Below are 16,044 nucleotides of genomic sequence, written 5' to 3'. Positions count from 1 at the left end.
TCCTCTTGTTTTGATCGGTTTTGGTGCTGCCTCACCCCGATTTTGACCGGTCCATGTTGATGTGGCAAAGAAGAACCGTAAATTGACCTCCCAATTCCTCTCGCTCGTACTCCCCTACTCTCACGCGGCGTCTGCGGGGTGCAAGGAGCACATGGATGAGCATGCTGGCGTTGATGGGGGTCTCGACGGACGGCATGAGGTATAATCAAATAGGGCCAGACCTTGAATTTTCAAGTATTGAAGAAGCACCATCAAATTGAAGTCATCATGTATTGTTGCCATCACTTTCCACGATTCCGGATGTTGCGTGCATAACATGGTCTGGATGTGGAATGCCAAGCAAGTCAAGATCCTGTTACAAGCTGGTCGTTGAGTCACGGCCACAGTCAGTTGCCACCAAAGGATCCCAACAGCGAAGGTCGTCATCACACACTGTGACAGAGATTGAGTAAGGTCATAGGATCTCCAAAATCCTGACTCGGCAGACTCCGACAATCCTGCACTGTTTTCATGGTCCACAGTTCTCATTCGTGTCGACATAACAAAAATAACGTGCACATGGTTTCAAAGATATAAATTTCAACTTAGGAAGGTATTCAATGTGAGCAAGAGCATGCATGCCTTTCTCACTCATATGCCCAAGGATCTTGTGCCACAAAGTCAGTTGAATGCTCTTTCTCAGCAATGTTTCGACACTTCATCGCATAATTAGTCACATAGAGAAAACCTTGCCTACTTATTCGAGCCATGATCAAAAAGTCTTTGGTGATCTTTCACTTTATTTTGCCGAAGTAACTAGGTTACTTGGTATCATCAAACTTGCTCACGACGATAAATTCAATCTTATGTTGAAAACACGCCTCACATCATCAAGTACTAATCTACAACTTATGTTTGTCTCAATGCATTTTCTAAAAAGGGGTTACGCTAGCCTCTGCATCACATGGCGCACACATCCATACTATTAAACATGGATCAAGTTATAGTCATCGAGTTTCTAGTGCATATATGAGCTCTTGCCAACAGTAGTTGATGAACCACTACTTTCTATCTTCACTTGGCTAATATATCACTTATGTAAGATGTGAAATACTCCTTACGTGAGGTAATGTGAAAGGATGCATCTGAATGCGTGAGTTCACCCCATCAGATATCATTAGAGACAGATGCAGTAGAACATGCAAACCAACCTGTGGTTGAATTGTTAGGTGAACATTGGTATCTCCAGTCCATCAGGGTTCAAGTCCTGCAGGCTGCAGCTCGCATTTATTTTTATTCTGAATTATTTCAGGATTTTTGGCGATACGCTCTGCGTGAGAGGAGACGTTTCTGTCGACTACAAGACATGTTTATAGAGGTAGGATGTGCGTTTCTAGGATGAGTGTATGCGCGTATATACGAGCGTTTGTGTCTGTACTGATGTTAAAAAAAATACAATAGAACATGACTCGTGTTTGCAATCAGAGTTGCAGGACGACACAGGCCGCCGACCCCCGCCAAGCGCGGCATGTCGCCGCGGTGGATGCTGGACGTCGGCGTCCCAGGCCCCGCGCCCCAAACTGCTCTCGTCGCCGCCCATCTCCCGGTGCCGCATCAATCCTATCGAGTACGAGCAGCTCGCTGCCTCGACTAGCTGGCTCATTGTTCCGGGCCAGCTGCTCTGCTCTGCTCGCTCGTTCGGCGTCCGGTTCAAGGGAGAAGGACCAACTGCCATGCGATTGTGGGAGTCAAGCGGCGGCGGAAGCGGATTTGCAAATCGCGACCTCCCTCCTTGAAGTTGATCGTTCTCGCCGGCTGGTTTGCCCACCGCCCGGTGGTTCCTGACTGTAAGCCCCGTTCTCGTATCACTCCCATCGTTTTGTGTTGACTAACATAGACCGCCTCCCTGATTGCTTTGGCGACTCGTCAGCCTTGAGGCACAAGGAGAGAGCATCATCGAAAATGGCAGGAGTTCCATTGAAATATTTGTTTGGAAATCAGTGGATGCATACGAGCTGTTCGACGAAATGCTCATGCGCGCTTCCTAACCTCTCCTCTGTTTCTGGGTTGAAAAATTCGCTATCCTAATCAAAATCTTGCAACTTCGCAGGAGGCAAGCCAAGCTGGCACTTGCTATGTAATGATTCTGCACCGAACCGAGGTCTTGCCGCAAGTAGATGAGGACAAGTGGACAACCATACTAGTATATTATGGCTGAAATGTTATTGGCTGATTAAGATAGACGGACTGAAAGACTTCAAGTGCATCAATGACTGTCCTTTTCTGGATAATATCATGTTAAACGAATCTGATGCAAATATTACAAGAAATTGATTAGGTAGCCATTCTGCATTTGACTTTGGGGGATTGGTAGGTTCTCTTCTTCCAGCTGCTGGGTTGACGAATTGACTGTGTAGGCAGAAGGAGTGGCTTAGCGTGTGACTCTATGAGCAACCATCCAACAAGAGGTAGTTTGATCTCACCTAAGCAAGAGATTCCTCTTCTACCACCTCCCAGCAGGAGCAGGCTCACCGCTGCTCGTCTACACCGAGGCATGGTGACCAATTCCTTTCTTGTCAGCCGGTTTTTCTTTCTCGCGAGCCTGAATTGCATATGCTACATTTTGGGCTTCTGGCTTGCGGAGAATGACCACCACTGGACCACCGCCTTTGTCTCTACTACTTCTCGCATCTGCCGTTAAAATCGAAAGGTATGGCGTTATTCCTTTAAAATTGAGTATCATATCTTGGTTCCATGCTCTTTAGTTTTGCTTATGAATTGTTTGATGAAATGCCCAAATAATCATCTGTCCACTTTTTACAATATATATGCTCCTAGTTAAAGTCTATGGCATGTGGTTCCTGTAGCTGGTTGTCGTAAGAAGAAAGTGCTTCGAACTTGCATGTCTGGAATCTGACTAGGATCAAGAAAAGGGGCATCATTTTTCATATATTTTACTAGCAAGTGGATGTATGGAAAAAGATAATTACTGAAAGGGCCTTCACCTTGTAATTCTGCAACAACACTTGTCCATTTTTTATTTCATCATTAGTGGGAATTTACAATGAGGAAGGTGGGAAGAAAAATGCGAACAAGGACGTGTTTGATGACAAGAAAGGTGTGCTTGATTGTGTGGCTGTGACAGGGACGGACAGGTCCTATGGCTTGACAAGAAAACAGTCAGCTGGTCTTCCTCCTTCCATGTAATGAAGTAACCATGAGGTGTGAGCAAGCATCCAACAGGCTAGTTTGTGTGGCCAAGCTAAATCTCACCTAGGCAGGAGATTTTCCTTCTGGAGCACAGGAGTATGGCGAAAGCCGCTCGTCTATACAGTGGTATGGCTGCTTCTTCTATCCCCCGTGCTTGAATTGCACATATGGCCTCTTATAGTTATATGATCCTGGCATTGGGTAACCATTCATCAGTTATTGATGCAGATGTCTCAGCATTCACTGATCATGGCTTCAACCACTAAATCCTAGACAGTGCTGCCGCCACGTCCTTGACTCCTTCTTTCATTATCAAAGAGTAGAAAGGTACATCCTTTAGTTACGTGTCATTCTCTGTCACTGCAGGCTCATGTGTTGCTGCTCTAAGATCCTGACTTTTTCAAATTTGATATCTTATTTACTAGTGGTCTGGAAACATAAGTTTCACTTTGTAGATTACACAGGATTTGTTTGGAATGTGACCAGGGTATTTTATTCATAAAAAAAGTAAAGAGTATCCCACAGTTTTTCCTGTAGGAATTTAAGTCTCGAAGGTTCTTGAGCTTGTTGTAATGAAATAAAAATAAATTATCACTCACTTATGCAGAGAAGAGCATTGCGTGGACAATTTGCACAGCACAAGGCCCACAAAACATCAAGGCAGGCGCACTTGCATCGAAGTCAGAGTCCATTAGTTTGCCCACTATGGGCACAATTTTGGATGCTCTCACTTCGAAATTTTTGACGAAGTTGGGTCAGCTTATCGAAGATGAGGTTGTGATGACACTAAGCGTGAAAAAGGATATCAAGAGGCTGAAGAAAAATCTGGAATACTTCAGCGCTGTTCGTGAGGACATGGAAGCTCTGGCCATGAAAGATAGACGGATAAAGGCATGGTGGAAGAGCATGACTGATGTTATGTTTGATGTTGATGTCATCATAGATCTTGTTATGGTTCATTCACAGAAGCTTCTGCTACCACCTAGATCGGTATGTTGCAATCAGTCTATGGTTTCTTGTTTTGGAAAGCTTTCATTTGATCATAAGGTGGCTAGAAGAATTAAGGACATAAATGAAAAGCTTGATGAGATTAAAACGAACACACAGATGTTCAGATTGGATAGAACCATTCGTCAACAATTCCAGGTAACAACCGTGGATAGAAATCAGACATCCCCTATAGATGAACTAGAGGTTGTTGGAAGAGAGATCAAACAATCTGTTGGTAACATAGTACAAATGATTGTCAGTGGCTGCCATGAGAATAGTAGAAGTGTTCTGGGGATTCAAGGAATGGGAGGCATTGGTAAGACAACGTTAGCCCAGAAGATATATAATGAGCAGATGATAAGAGAGAAATTCCAAGTTCATATATGGTTGTGCGTTTCGCAGAGCTACACAGAGACCGGGTTGATAAAGCAGGCAATACGAATGGCTGGAGAAAAGTGTGATCAACTAGAGACCAAGACTGAGCTTCTTCCACTTTTAGTGGACACTATCAAAGGAAAGAGTGTTTTTCTTGTCCTGGATGATGTGTGGAAATCTGATGTCTGGATTGATCTTCTTCTATCGCCTTTCATGAGAGCCTTTAATTTCCATGTCCTTGTCACCACAAGAGACCTGGATGTTTTGTCAGAAATGCATGCAATATATACCCACCAAGTAAACAAAATGAATTACAATGATGGCTTAGAACTGCTTATGAAGAAGTCCTTTCAGTCGTCCGAGCAAATAAGTGAATTCAAGAATATGGGGTATGAAATTGTAAAGAAATGTGATGGCCTTCCTCTTGCCATAAAGGTCGTTGCAGGTGTCCTATCTACCAAAAAAACAGTTGCCGAATGGAAGAGCATCCGAGATAGCAAATGGTCCATTCATGGACTCCCGAAAGAACTTGGAGGCCCACTGTATTTAAGTTACAACAATTTACCCCCTCGACTCAAGCAGTGCTTTCTCTGGTGTGCTTTATTGCCTCCTAATTTTGAAATCCACCGTGATGCTGTAGCTTACTGGTGGGTTGCCGAAGGTTTTGTGAGGAAAGAGCATGAGTTCTCAGTACATGAAATTGCTGAAGAGTATTATCTTGAGCTAGTTCGGAGGAATCTTATTCAACCAATACCAAAGTATGTAGACAAGGCTGTGTCAACAATGCATGATCTATTGAGGTCACTTGGACAATATCTGACAAAGGATCACTCCCTATTCATGAATGCGGAAAATAACAATGCCATGTCGAATCTGCGCCGCATAGGCATCAGCCATGCTGTAGAAAAAATACCCGCTCTAGAAGAGCATAAGTGTTTGAGGAGCCTCCTACTGTTTAATAACAAGAACTTCAAGTCGATTCACAAGGAAATTTTCAGAAAGCTCGAGCATATCCGTATTTTAGTTCTCAGCGGAACAAGCATCCAAAATATACCAGAGTCACTGGGGAACTTGGTGCTATTGAGGTTGCTAGATCTGAGCTATACTGAAATTAACATGCTTCCAGAGTCCACAGGAAGCCTCATCAGCCTTGAATACCTCTCTTTGCTTGGTTGCCATCATCTGGATAGCCTGCCAGCTGGTCTCATGAGACTGTCCAACATAAGTTTTTTGCAATTAGAACAGACTGCAGTTGATCATGTTCCAAAAGGGATTGCAAAGTTTCAGCAGCTCTACAACCTAAGAGGAGTTTTTGAGAGTGGTACTGGATTCAGATTAGATGAATTGAGACGCCTCCCCAATATCCAACGTCTTTGGGTCGAGAAGCTAGAGACAGCGGCACCAGGGGCTGAACTTGTACTGAAGAACAGCCATAATCTTAGAGAACTGGGACTGCGCTGCACAGTGGCCAGTACGCAAGAGAGAACTCGTTACCAGACTGATGAGGTTGAGAGAATTCAGCAAGTCTATGATATGCTTATTCCATCACCAAGCCTTGTATATATTTTTCTGGAAGGGTTCCTGGGTATAAGATTCCCGGAATGGCTACTCTCAGAACCGGAGCTTAATATGCCAAGTTTGTGTCATATGCACCTCAATGAGTGCGTATCATGTTCAGAGCTTCCACCAGCAGGTCAGATGCCAGAATTGCTAGTTCTTCAGATTAAAGGTGCAGATGAAATTGTAACTATTGACACAGAACTCCTGGGGAAAGGTGTCAGAAGTGCAGCGGCTTTCTTCCCAAAACTTGAACTGCTTCACATCATTAGCATGTGTAGTTTGGAAAAATGGTCACTGAACATAAGAAATAAGCTTGATGACATGGAAGACAACTCTCAGCAGTTCACTCTGATGCCCTGCCTTAAGCGTCTGCTGCTTCTTGATTGCCCCAAACTGAGAGCTCTGCCTCAAGACATGTCCATGATTGTTAATTTGAAGAGAATCCACATTGAAGGTGCTCACAAGCTTCAAGAAGTTGTCAATCTTCCTGCCGTTCTGTGGCTCAAGGTGAAGAACAACGCATGTTTGAGGAGGATTTCTAACCTCTGTAAGTTGCAGCACCTGTTTGTACAGGACTGCCCAATGCTGGATCAGGCAGAGAACCTGTGCTCACTGAATAGGGTGTACATGATTGACTGCCCACACGTCCAAGAGTTCAGGAATTGTCTCGCGGAAGAAGAGCAAGGCATCCTAGTCCATGTTGCAGCAGATGGACGTAATATCTTCCCGGATGAATCTCTCTATAATTAGATAGGTGAGTGGAATAGCGGGCTAAGAAAAACTTGCTCTAGTTCTACTACTTTATTATTCTAATTTTTTGGTTCTGAAACTGTGGACACTCACTTGAAATTATTTTAATTATTTTCCTTCTTACAGGCTTACAAGATCGGTTCGTATTGAAGACATGATGGTTAGTTGTGAATACTCAAAATTTTGTGAAGCCTTGAAGTGCAAGGAGCTCTTTGATGACAGGCAATGGGAGTGTCGAATGCTGGAGTGCAGTGTTGTTGCCTTTTCTCTGTTTTACATGGCCGCTCAAAATATCAGATTGGTTACGGATATGGCCTTTTGCAGGGAGCTGCTGCTCGGGGATTCCTCAGAATCCTTCATCATATCTTCGAGCCTTGAAGTGCTATGGAGCTCTTCGATTGGAGGCGGACGATGGGAGGTCCCTGTTTGTTGAGTTCTGGAGTGAAATGCTGTTGCTTTTTCTCTGTAACATTTGTTCTTTTAGTGTGTTCTTGTGGAGTTCAGGTGAGTATTTCACCTGGGCTGCCTACAAAAACGGCGTCAGAAGCTCATTAGTTTTTGGATTGATTGAATAATGATAATGGCGTACCTATGGTTGATTTTCAAATGGCTTTTGTACTATCACTTTGAGGAACGTGACTATCTGGTATCAGGGAAAGTTAAACAGATGCCTGCTTAGCTTAACTGCTTAAGCATGGAGCTGCACCTTTGTTATGCTTGTCAATATGTGCATGGAATTAGGCAGGCACTCATCTGGAATATGTTTGGAGTTGTGTTTCTTATCTTGGGAGTGAAAAATTAAGGCGATCCAAACTGCTAGTAATAATAGTATTTTTGGCTTTGTAGCTACTTAGACCTCTTTGATTCAAAAGATCGTATAGGAATTCTAAGAAGAAGAAAATAAATTATTTTGGTTGTTTGATCTGTTGGAGTGAACCTTGGAAAAAAAAGGTCTCCAGATTTATTGGTGTTAGAGTTATAATATAAGTCATGTACCCCTTTGTATTTATCCCGTTGTATAAGGGGTTTCCTGCATATATTCCACACCTGTACATGTATATATATATCGGCCTATGGCCTCATGGGAATACAAGTTGCTTATTCCTAACATGGTATTAGAGCTAGGTCAATTTTTTGCACGCTGCAACTCGTGCGATTGATCCATCCGATCGATCTCCACCTGATCGATCTCTAACCAAACCGGGCCGCTCGAAACTCGTCCTTCTCGATCCCGTCCGGCCCCGATCCTGTCCAGCCCCAAGCAACGCAGGTCCTCCCTCCAGCCGGCCCCGCCTGCCCTGGACTCCGGCAGGCCCTGCTCCCGCTCGAAGCCGCTCCCGCTCGAAGCCGCTCCTGCTCTAGTAGCCCTGATCGGATCGACTCCGCTCCCGCTCGAAGCTGCTCCCGCTCCGATCCCGTCGCCCGATCCAGTGCACTGAAGTCGTTTCTCTGGCTCCAGCCGCGCCTGCCTCTCCTGCGATCCAGCACTCCCGGCAGCAGCCTGGGTGCCAGCGCCGATTTTCCTGCAGCCGTCCCCTGCTGCTAGCGACGGCTGTCTGCGGTTCTCGTCGGGATCGTCTCGTCCTTGTTTCCTAAAAAAATGCCTGCTGCATCTGGCTATGTTGCTGTACCTCGCTGTCCGGTGATTTTCGATGGTACTAACTACACCGAGTTTACTGGCTTTATGCGCATTCACATGCGTGGCATCCGTCTTTGGGGTGTTCTTTCTGGCGAGGTCTGCTGTCCGCCACGTCCAGTTCCTCCGGTGGCCCCTACTCCGCCAACTCCATCGGTTCTTCCTACGGATGCTAATCAGGCCGCCAAGGATGCGGCTAAGGTTGCTGATGAGGCTGCTGATCGTGCTTATGATGAGAGGGTTTTGGCTTATGAGGAGGCTCTTCAGACATATCATGGTGCTCCGTCTGTTTACACCTAGTGGCTTGATGATGATGCTCATGCTGCAGCTGTTCTCACTGCTAGTGTTCTGCCTCAGTTTGCTTCTGAATTTCTGGGTCTTTCTACTGTCTTTGAGATGTGGACCCATCTTCGTGAGCGCTATCAGCCCTCTGGTGATGCCTTATACCTCTCTGTGATCCGTCAGGAGCATGCTCTTCAGCAGGGTGACTCTACTGTTGATGACTTCTATGCACAGAGTTCTGCTATCTGGCGCCAGCTTGATTCTCTCCGTAGTGCTGGGTGTCGTACCTGCCCCTGTTGCCAGGCTGTCCAGGCCAATTTGGAGTTTCATCGCGTCTATGAGTTCCTGTCTCGGCTCCGTAAGGAGTTTGAGCCCCGGCGTGCTCAGTTGTTTGCTCGTGGCCGTATTTCTCTCATGGAGGCGCTTTCTGAGATTCGTGCTGAGGAGACTCGCTTACGTGGTGCTGGTTTGCTGGAGGTTCCCTCTGTGCTCGCTACTCGTGCTCCTACGCCACCTGCTCCACCGATCCCTTCTCGCTCGAGTGCTCCGCCGCTCTTGCCCACTCCTTCTGGAGGCTCAGGTCGCCCCCGTCCACATTGCGCCTATTGCAACAATGATGGTCATCTTGAGTCTCAGTGCTACACGAAGAAGAAACACCTGCGCAAGGCTCGATCATCATCTTCAGGGACTTCGTCCTCTACCTCGACAGCTTCAGCCATTGCTTTGACTGAGCAGGATATTCTGAGACTTAAGCGTCTGCTCGCGGCTTCAGGTTCTTCCTCGACGGGTACTGCCGGTTCTGTGACTGATGCTTCCCGCACTGAGCAATCACCCTCTACACAGTCAGGTACATCCCCATGGGTTCTGGACTCTGGAGCTTCTTTTCATATGTCTTCTCATTCTTCCACTTTGTCCTCTCTTCGATCACTGAATTCTCCTATTCATGTCTTCACTGCTGATGGTACTCCACTTTCTGTTGCTAGTAGAGGCAATCTTACTACTCCTTATTCTGTTCCTGATGTTGCTCATGTTCCTCGACTTACCATGAATTTGTTTTCTGCTGGTCAACTTACGGATTCTGGTTGTCGCGTCATCCTTGATGTTGACTCTTGTTCTGTCCAGGACCGTCACACGCACACTCTGGTTGGGGCTGGCCCTCGCCGCCGTGATTCTCAGGGTCTTTGGGAGTTGGACTGGCTTCATGTTCCTTCTGCTGCCACCACCATTGCCAGTTCTTCCGCTTCTGTCGCCTCCATCACTGGTTCCTTCCAGCAGTGGCATCATCGTCTTGGTCATCTGTGTGGTTCTCCGTTGTCTTCTTTAGTTCATCGAGGTCTTCTGGGGTCTGTCTCAGGAGATGTCTCTTTAGAGTGTCAGGGTTGTCGTCTTGGCAAGCAGATTCAGTTACCATATTCACATAGTGAGTCAGTGTCTAAGCGTCCTTTCGATTTAGTCCATTCTGATGTATGGGGTCCGGCCCCTTTCGCTTCGAAAGGTGGTCATAAATACTATATTATTTTCATAGATGATTTCTCTCGTTACACATGGCTTTATTTCATGACTTCTCGTTCTGAGGTGTTGTCTATTTATAAGCGTTTTTCTGCCATGGTTCATACTCAGTTCTCTTCACCCATTCGTGTTTTTCGTGCTGACTCCGCTGGCGAGTATATCTCTAAGATGTTGCGTGGTGTTCTTGCTGAGCATGGGACTCTCTCTCAATTCTCTTGTCCTGGTGCTCATGCTCAGAATGGTGTGGCTGAGCGAAAGCATCGACATCTTCTTGAGACGGCTCGTGCATTGATGATTGCTGCCTCTTCCCCGCCTCATTTTTGGGCTGAGGCCGTCTCCACATCCACCTATCTTATCAATATACAGCCTTCCGCTGCTCTACAGGGTGGTGTTCCTTTTGAGCGACTTTTTGCTCGTTCTCCCGATTATTTGATGGTTCGCTCGTTTGGTTGTGTTTGCTATGTTCTTCTTGCCCCTCGCGAACGCACCAAACTGACCGCTCAATCTGTTGAGTGTGTCTTCTTAGGCTACAGTGATGAGCATAAGGGCTATCGTTGTTGGGATCCTATTGGTCGTCGGATGCGTATCTCTCGAGATGTGACTTTTGAAGAGTCTCGTCCCTTCTACCCACGCCCATCTTCCTCGACTTTTTCAGTGCAGGATATCTCTTTCCTCACTTTTCCTGACTCACCTATCACCCCCGCCGAGACTGTACCTCTCCGTTCCACTTCCTCTCCTTCTCCACATCTAGTTGATTTGCAGCCTCCATCCTCCCCGGTCTCCTCTCCTAGCATGTCACCGTGTTCTCCACCTACATCTCCGGTGACTTCCTCCCTGGTCTCCTCTCCCAGCCTGTCACCGGATTCTACACCTTCATCTCCGGTGACTTCTTCGTCGCCACCCCCTGATTCTACCTTGCCGATTCCTCCTTCTATTATTCCATCTTTTCCTCAACATTACACTCGTTGTCCACGACCAGTCGATGCCTCTGTGGATGGGTCATCATCTTCCTCTCAGCCTACTTATGGCTTGCGTTCTCGTCCTCGTCCGCCTGTTGATCTCTTTGGATTTCCCACCGCTGGTGCTGCTGTTCTTGAGCCGACTTCTTACCGTCAGGCTGTTGTTCATCCTGAATGGCAGTTTGCGATGGCAGAGGAGATTTCTGCTCTTGAACGCACTGGTACCTGGGATCTTGTTTCTCTTCCTCCCGGAGTCCGTTCGATCACTTGTAAGTGGGTCTACAAGGTTAAGACTCGCTCCGATGGTTCTCTTGAGCGTCACAAAGCTCGTCTTGTGGCTCGTGGTTTTCAGCAGGAGCATGGTCGTGATTACGATGAGACTTTTGCTCCTGTGGCTCATATGACCACTGTTCGTACACTTCTTGTCGTTGCCTCTGCACGCCACTGGTCTATATCTCAGCTTGATGTTAAGAATGCCTTTCTTAATGGTGAGCTGCGTGAGGAGGTGTACATGCAGCCACCACCTGGGTATTCTGTTCCTGATGGCATGGTATGTCGTCTTCGTCGCTCTCTCTATGGCCTTAAGCAAGCCCCCCGCGCCTGGTTTGAGCGCTTTTCCTCTGTGATCACTGCTGCTGGTTTTTTAGCAAGTGCTCATGATCCAGCATTGTTTATTCACCTTTCTCCTCGTGGTCGGACTCTTCTTCTTCTTTATGTTGATGACATGATCATCACGGGGGATGACCCCGAGTATATTGCCTTTGTAAAGGCCCGTCTTAGTGAGCAGTTTCTTATGTCTGATCTTGGACCTCTTCGCTACTTTCTTGGGATTGAAGTCTCTTCTACCTCTGATGGCTTTTTTATATCCCAGGAAAAGTATATTCAGGATCTTCTTGCTCGTGCTGCTCTTACTGACGAGCGCGTTGTTGAGACTCCTATGGAGCTCAACGTTCACCTCCGTGCTACTGATGGTGATCCTCTCCCTGACCCGACGCGTTATCGTCATCCTGTTGGCAGTCTTGTCTATCTAGCTGTCACTCGTCCGGACATCTCTTATCCGGTTCATATTCTGAGTCAGTTTGTCTCTGCCCCCACCTCGGTTCACTATAGTCATCTCATTCGTGTTCTTCGATATCTTCGAGGCACGATCTCTCACCGTCTATTCTTTCCTCGCTCCAGTTCTTTACAGCTCCAGGTGTTGGAAATATGCCCTAGAGGCAATAATAAAAGCATTATTATTATATTTCCTTGTTCATGACAATTGTCTTTATTCATGCTATAATTGTGTTATCCGGAAATCGTAATGCATGTGTGAATAACAGACACCAACATGTCCCTAGTAAGCCTCTAGTTGACTAGCTCGTTGATCAACAGATAGTCATGGTTTCCTGACTATGGACATTGGATGTCATTGATAACGAGATCACATCATTAGGAGAATGATGTGATGGACAAGACCCAATTCTAAACATAGCACAAGATCGTATAGTTCGTTTGCTAGAGTTTTCCAATGTCAAAGTATCTTTTCCTTAGACCATGAGATCGTGTAACTCCCGGATACCGTAGGAGTGCTTTGGGTCTACCAAACGTCACAACGTAACTGGGTGACTATAAAGGTATACTACGGGTATCTCCGAAAGTGTCTGTTGGGTTGACATGGATCAAGACTGGGATTTGTCACTCCGTATGACGGAGAGGTATCACTGGGCCCACTCGGTAATGCATCATCATATTGAGCTCAAAGTGACCAAGTGTCTGGTCACGGGATCATGCATTACGGTACGAGTAAAGTGACTTGCCGGTAACGAGATTGAACGAGGTATTGGGATACCGACGATCGAATCTCGGGCAAGTAACATATCGATTGACAAAGGGAATTGCATACGGGGTTGATTGAATCCTCGACATCGTGGTTCATCCGATGAGATCATCGTGGAGCATGTGGGAGCCAACATGGGTATCCAGATCCCGCTGTTGGTTATTGACCGGAGAGTCGTCTCGGTCATGTCTGCTTGTCTCCCGAACCCGTAGGGTCTACACACTTAAGGTTCGGTGACGCTAGGGTTGTGAAGATATGTATATGCAGTAACCCGAATATTGTTCGGAGTCCCGGATGAGATCCCGGACGTCACGAGGAGTTCCGGAATGGTCCGGAGGTAAAGAATTATATATAGGAAGTGCTGTTTCGGCCATCGGGACAAGTTTCAGGGTCACCGGTATTGTACCGGGACCACCGGAAGGGTCCCGGGGGTCCACCGGGTGGGGCCACCTATCCCGGAGGGCCCCATGGGCTGAAGTGGGAGGGAACCCAGCCCATAGTGGGCTGGGGCGCCACCCCCCAAGGGCCCATGCGCCTAGGGTTGGGGGGGGAACCCTAGAGGGGGCGCCCCCTTGCTTGGGGGGCAAGCCCCCCACCCTTGGCCGCCGCCCCCCCTAGTAGATCCATCTACTAGGGCCGGCGCCCCCCCCCCTTGGCACCCCTATATATAGTTGAGGAGAGGGAGGACTTCATATACCAGCCCGTGGCGCCTCCCTCTCTCCCCGTTACGTCTCTCTCTCGTAGTATAGGCGAAGCCCTGCTACTGTGACGCCCTGCATCCACCACCACGCCGTCGTGCTGCTGGATCTTCATCAACCTCTCCTCCCCCCTTGCTGGATCAAGAAGGAGGAGACGTCTCCCGTCCCGTACGTGTGTTGAACGCGGAGGTGCCGTCCGTTCGGCGCTTGGTCATCGATGATTTGAATCACGTCGTGTTCGACTACATCATCACCGTTCTTTGAACGCTTCCGCACGCGATCTACAAAGGTATGTAGATGCATCTGATGACTCGTTGCTAGATGAACTCCTAGATGGATCTTGGTGAAACGATTAGGAAAATTTTTGTTTTCTGCAACGTTCCCCAACACCAAGCCTATTCGGATGCTACGTGGGCTAGTGATCCTTCCGATCGCCGTTCACTTTCTGCTTACTGTGTTTTTCTTGGTGGTTCTCTCATTGCCTGGAAGACGAAGAAACATCTTGCAGTTTCCCGTTCGAGTGCCGAGGCTGAGTTGCGAGCAATGGCTCTTTTGACGGCAGAGGTGACTTGGTTACGGTGGTTACTTCAGGATTTTGGTGTTTCTGTCACTACACCGACTCTGCTTTTATCTGACAGTACAGGTGCTATCAGCATTGCACGCGATCCTGTGAAGCATGAGCTCACCAAGCATATTGGTGTTGATGCTTTCTATGTGCGCACTGGTGTGCGGGATCAGGTTATTGCTCTTCAGTATGTGCCTTCCGAGTTACAGTTGGCGGATTTCCTGACGAAGGCTCAGACTAGAGCACAACATGGCTTTTATCTCTCCAAACTCAGTGTTGTTCATCCACCATGAGTTTGAGGGGGGTGTTAGAGTTATAATATAAGTCATGTACCCCTTTGTATTTATCCCGTTGTATAAGAGGTTTCCTGCATATGTTCCACACCTGTACATGTATATATATATCGGCCTATGGCCTCATGGGAATACAAGTTGCTTATTCCTAACAATTGGCACTACTCCCTCCGTCCACGAATAAGTGTACTTTTAGCTTTTGTCTTAAGTCAAAGTTTTAAAACTTTGACCAACTTTATAGGAAAAAGTAGCAACATTTATGGCACTAAATTACTATCACTAGGTTCGTTTTGAATTGTGCTTTCATAATATATCAATTTGATGTCATATATGTTACTATTCTTTTGTATATAGTTGGTCAAAATTTTAAAACTTTGACTTAAGACAAAAGCTAGAAGTACACTTATTCGCGGACGGAGAGAGTACATTTCAAAAGTATTATTTTTCAAGAGATTCAAAGTTTTCCTATGAAATATAGTCTTAGAGAACTTACGAAAATTTCCTACATGACACAATCGTACAAATTAAACAACTAACATAAAAAAAATCCAAAAATGGTCCAATCCTTCAAATATTTCTATAAAAATCCTTTGTATAAAAAATACCTATTTGTACTGTTGGAACAACGAAACCCTCATTAAAAAAACGTTTATGAAGAGAATCTCTAACTTATCCCTTAAGAACCTTTGAGGAGTTAAGCGCACCTAGCCGACCTCTCAAACCGTTAAGAGGAGTAAATATTATAAGAGTCGGCCGCAAAAAGCAGCCCAACTCTCTCAAATATACTTAAGGTGGCCTCCCAGAGTAAAAAAATAAAATTGTCGGGCCTCCCTGCCCACTTAACCGACCACCACTTCTCGCAGCCGCCCATTCTCGCCACCATTGCCCCCGATTCCTTCTGGAATGTAACATCAAGACCCTTCCACAACCCTTCTGCCACCCTGCCGGCCACCACCGCTAGCGCAATGCCGCCGCCCGCACAAAGGAATAGGTTGGGGAGCAAAAACTTGCTTCGGGTCGCCACATCGTCAATCAAGGCCGGAAGCAAGGGCGGTGGCAAGGCCACATCGGCCCCGGTGACGACAGGGCGCAATCACCTTGATCCGGTCGATGGCAAGCGGGCGATGAAGCCGACGGTGGTCATGAAGGTGCTCGCCAGGGCGGAGGCAAAGAAGATGGCGAGTCCGACACCTCGTCCTTGTCCGGCTGCTCGTACCCCGTCTCTAGCCACCCTCCCCTCCCCCCCTTATCTAGTGCGTTCGGCCCGTGCAGTCGTCGCTCGGGTTTGTGGCCGCCAAGTGGTCGATGAAATGTCGAAGAGGTAAAATATTTGTGCTTTTTCTTTTCAGCCGATGCATTGGTAACTAAAGCGTCATTCCACGGTAACTAACGTAGCTGCGCCAGAACGTATGGGCATAT

The 16,044-nt window shown here is 46.9% G+C and overlaps 2 protein-coding genes across 5 annotated transcripts; both read left to right on the top strand.

The window, feature by feature from the left end:
* Positions 1 to 1,439: 1,439 nt before the first annotated feature.
* Positions 1,440 to 7,530, top strand: LOC125542655 (putative disease resistance protein RGA3). 4 transcript variants are annotated; one of them, XM_048705777.1, is made up of 6 exons: positions 1,440 to 1,826; positions 2,090 to 2,317; positions 2,397 to 3,315; positions 3,418 to 3,516; positions 3,797 to 6,868; positions 6,991 to 7,530. In XM_048705777.1, exon 5 carries the CDS (start codon positions 3,895 to 3,897, stop codon positions 6,862 to 6,864), a length of 2,970 nt encoding a protein of 989 aa, XP_048561734.1. In that variant the 5' UTR covers positions 1,440 to 1,826; positions 2,090 to 2,317; positions 2,397 to 3,315; positions 3,418 to 3,516; positions 3,797 to 3,894; the 3' UTR covers positions 6,865 to 6,868; positions 6,991 to 7,530. The 4 variants fall into 4 exon arrangements, with proteins under 4 accessions (XP_048561734.1, XP_048561735.1, XP_048561733.1 ...); XM_048705778.1 differs by having other exon boundaries at positions 2,090 to 2,689; positions 3,125 to 3,315; XM_048705776.1 differs by having other exon boundaries at positions 2,090 to 3,315.
* Positions 7,531 to 8,464: 934 nt separating this feature from the next.
* LOC125546603 lies at positions 8,465 to 10,038 on the top strand. Its single transcript, XM_048710799.1, has 3 exons — positions 8,465 to 8,777; positions 8,829 to 9,629; positions 9,905 to 10,038. The coding sequence occupies exons 1-3, from the start codon at positions 8,465 to 8,467 to the stop codon at positions 9,949 to 9,951; spliced, it is 1,161 nt and encodes a 386-aa protein (XP_048566756.1). The 3' UTR covers positions 9,952 to 10,038.
* Positions 10,039 to 16,044: the final 6,006 nt, after the last annotated feature.

The sequence above is a fragment of the Triticum urartu genome, chromosome 3 (genome assembly GCF_003073215.2).
Source record: "Triticum urartu cultivar G1812 chromosome 3, Tu2.1, whole genome shotgun sequence".
NCBI classification, from domain to species: Eukaryota; Viridiplantae; Streptophyta; class Magnoliopsida; order Poales; family Poaceae; genus Triticum; species Triticum urartu.
This window is presented reverse-complemented; position numbering and strand designations above follow the sequence as displayed.

Coding starts and splice junctions, on each gene's coding strand:
- LOC125542655 (XM_048705777.1), top strand. CDS start 3,895: ATGGGCACAATTTTGGATGCTCTCACTTCGAAATTTTTGACGAAGTTG.
- LOC125546603 (XM_048710799.1), top strand. CDS start 8,465: ATGCCTGCTGCATCTGGCTATGTTGCTGTACCTCGCTGTCCGGTGATT. Junction 8,778..8,828: donor GGCTCTTCAGACATATCATG/GTGCTCCGTCTG, acceptor CTCATGCTGCAG/CTGTTCTCACTGCTAGTGTT. Junction 9,630..9,904: donor ATCACCCTCTACACAGTCAG/GTACATCCCCAT, acceptor TGTTCTGTCCAG/GACCGTCACACGCACACTCT.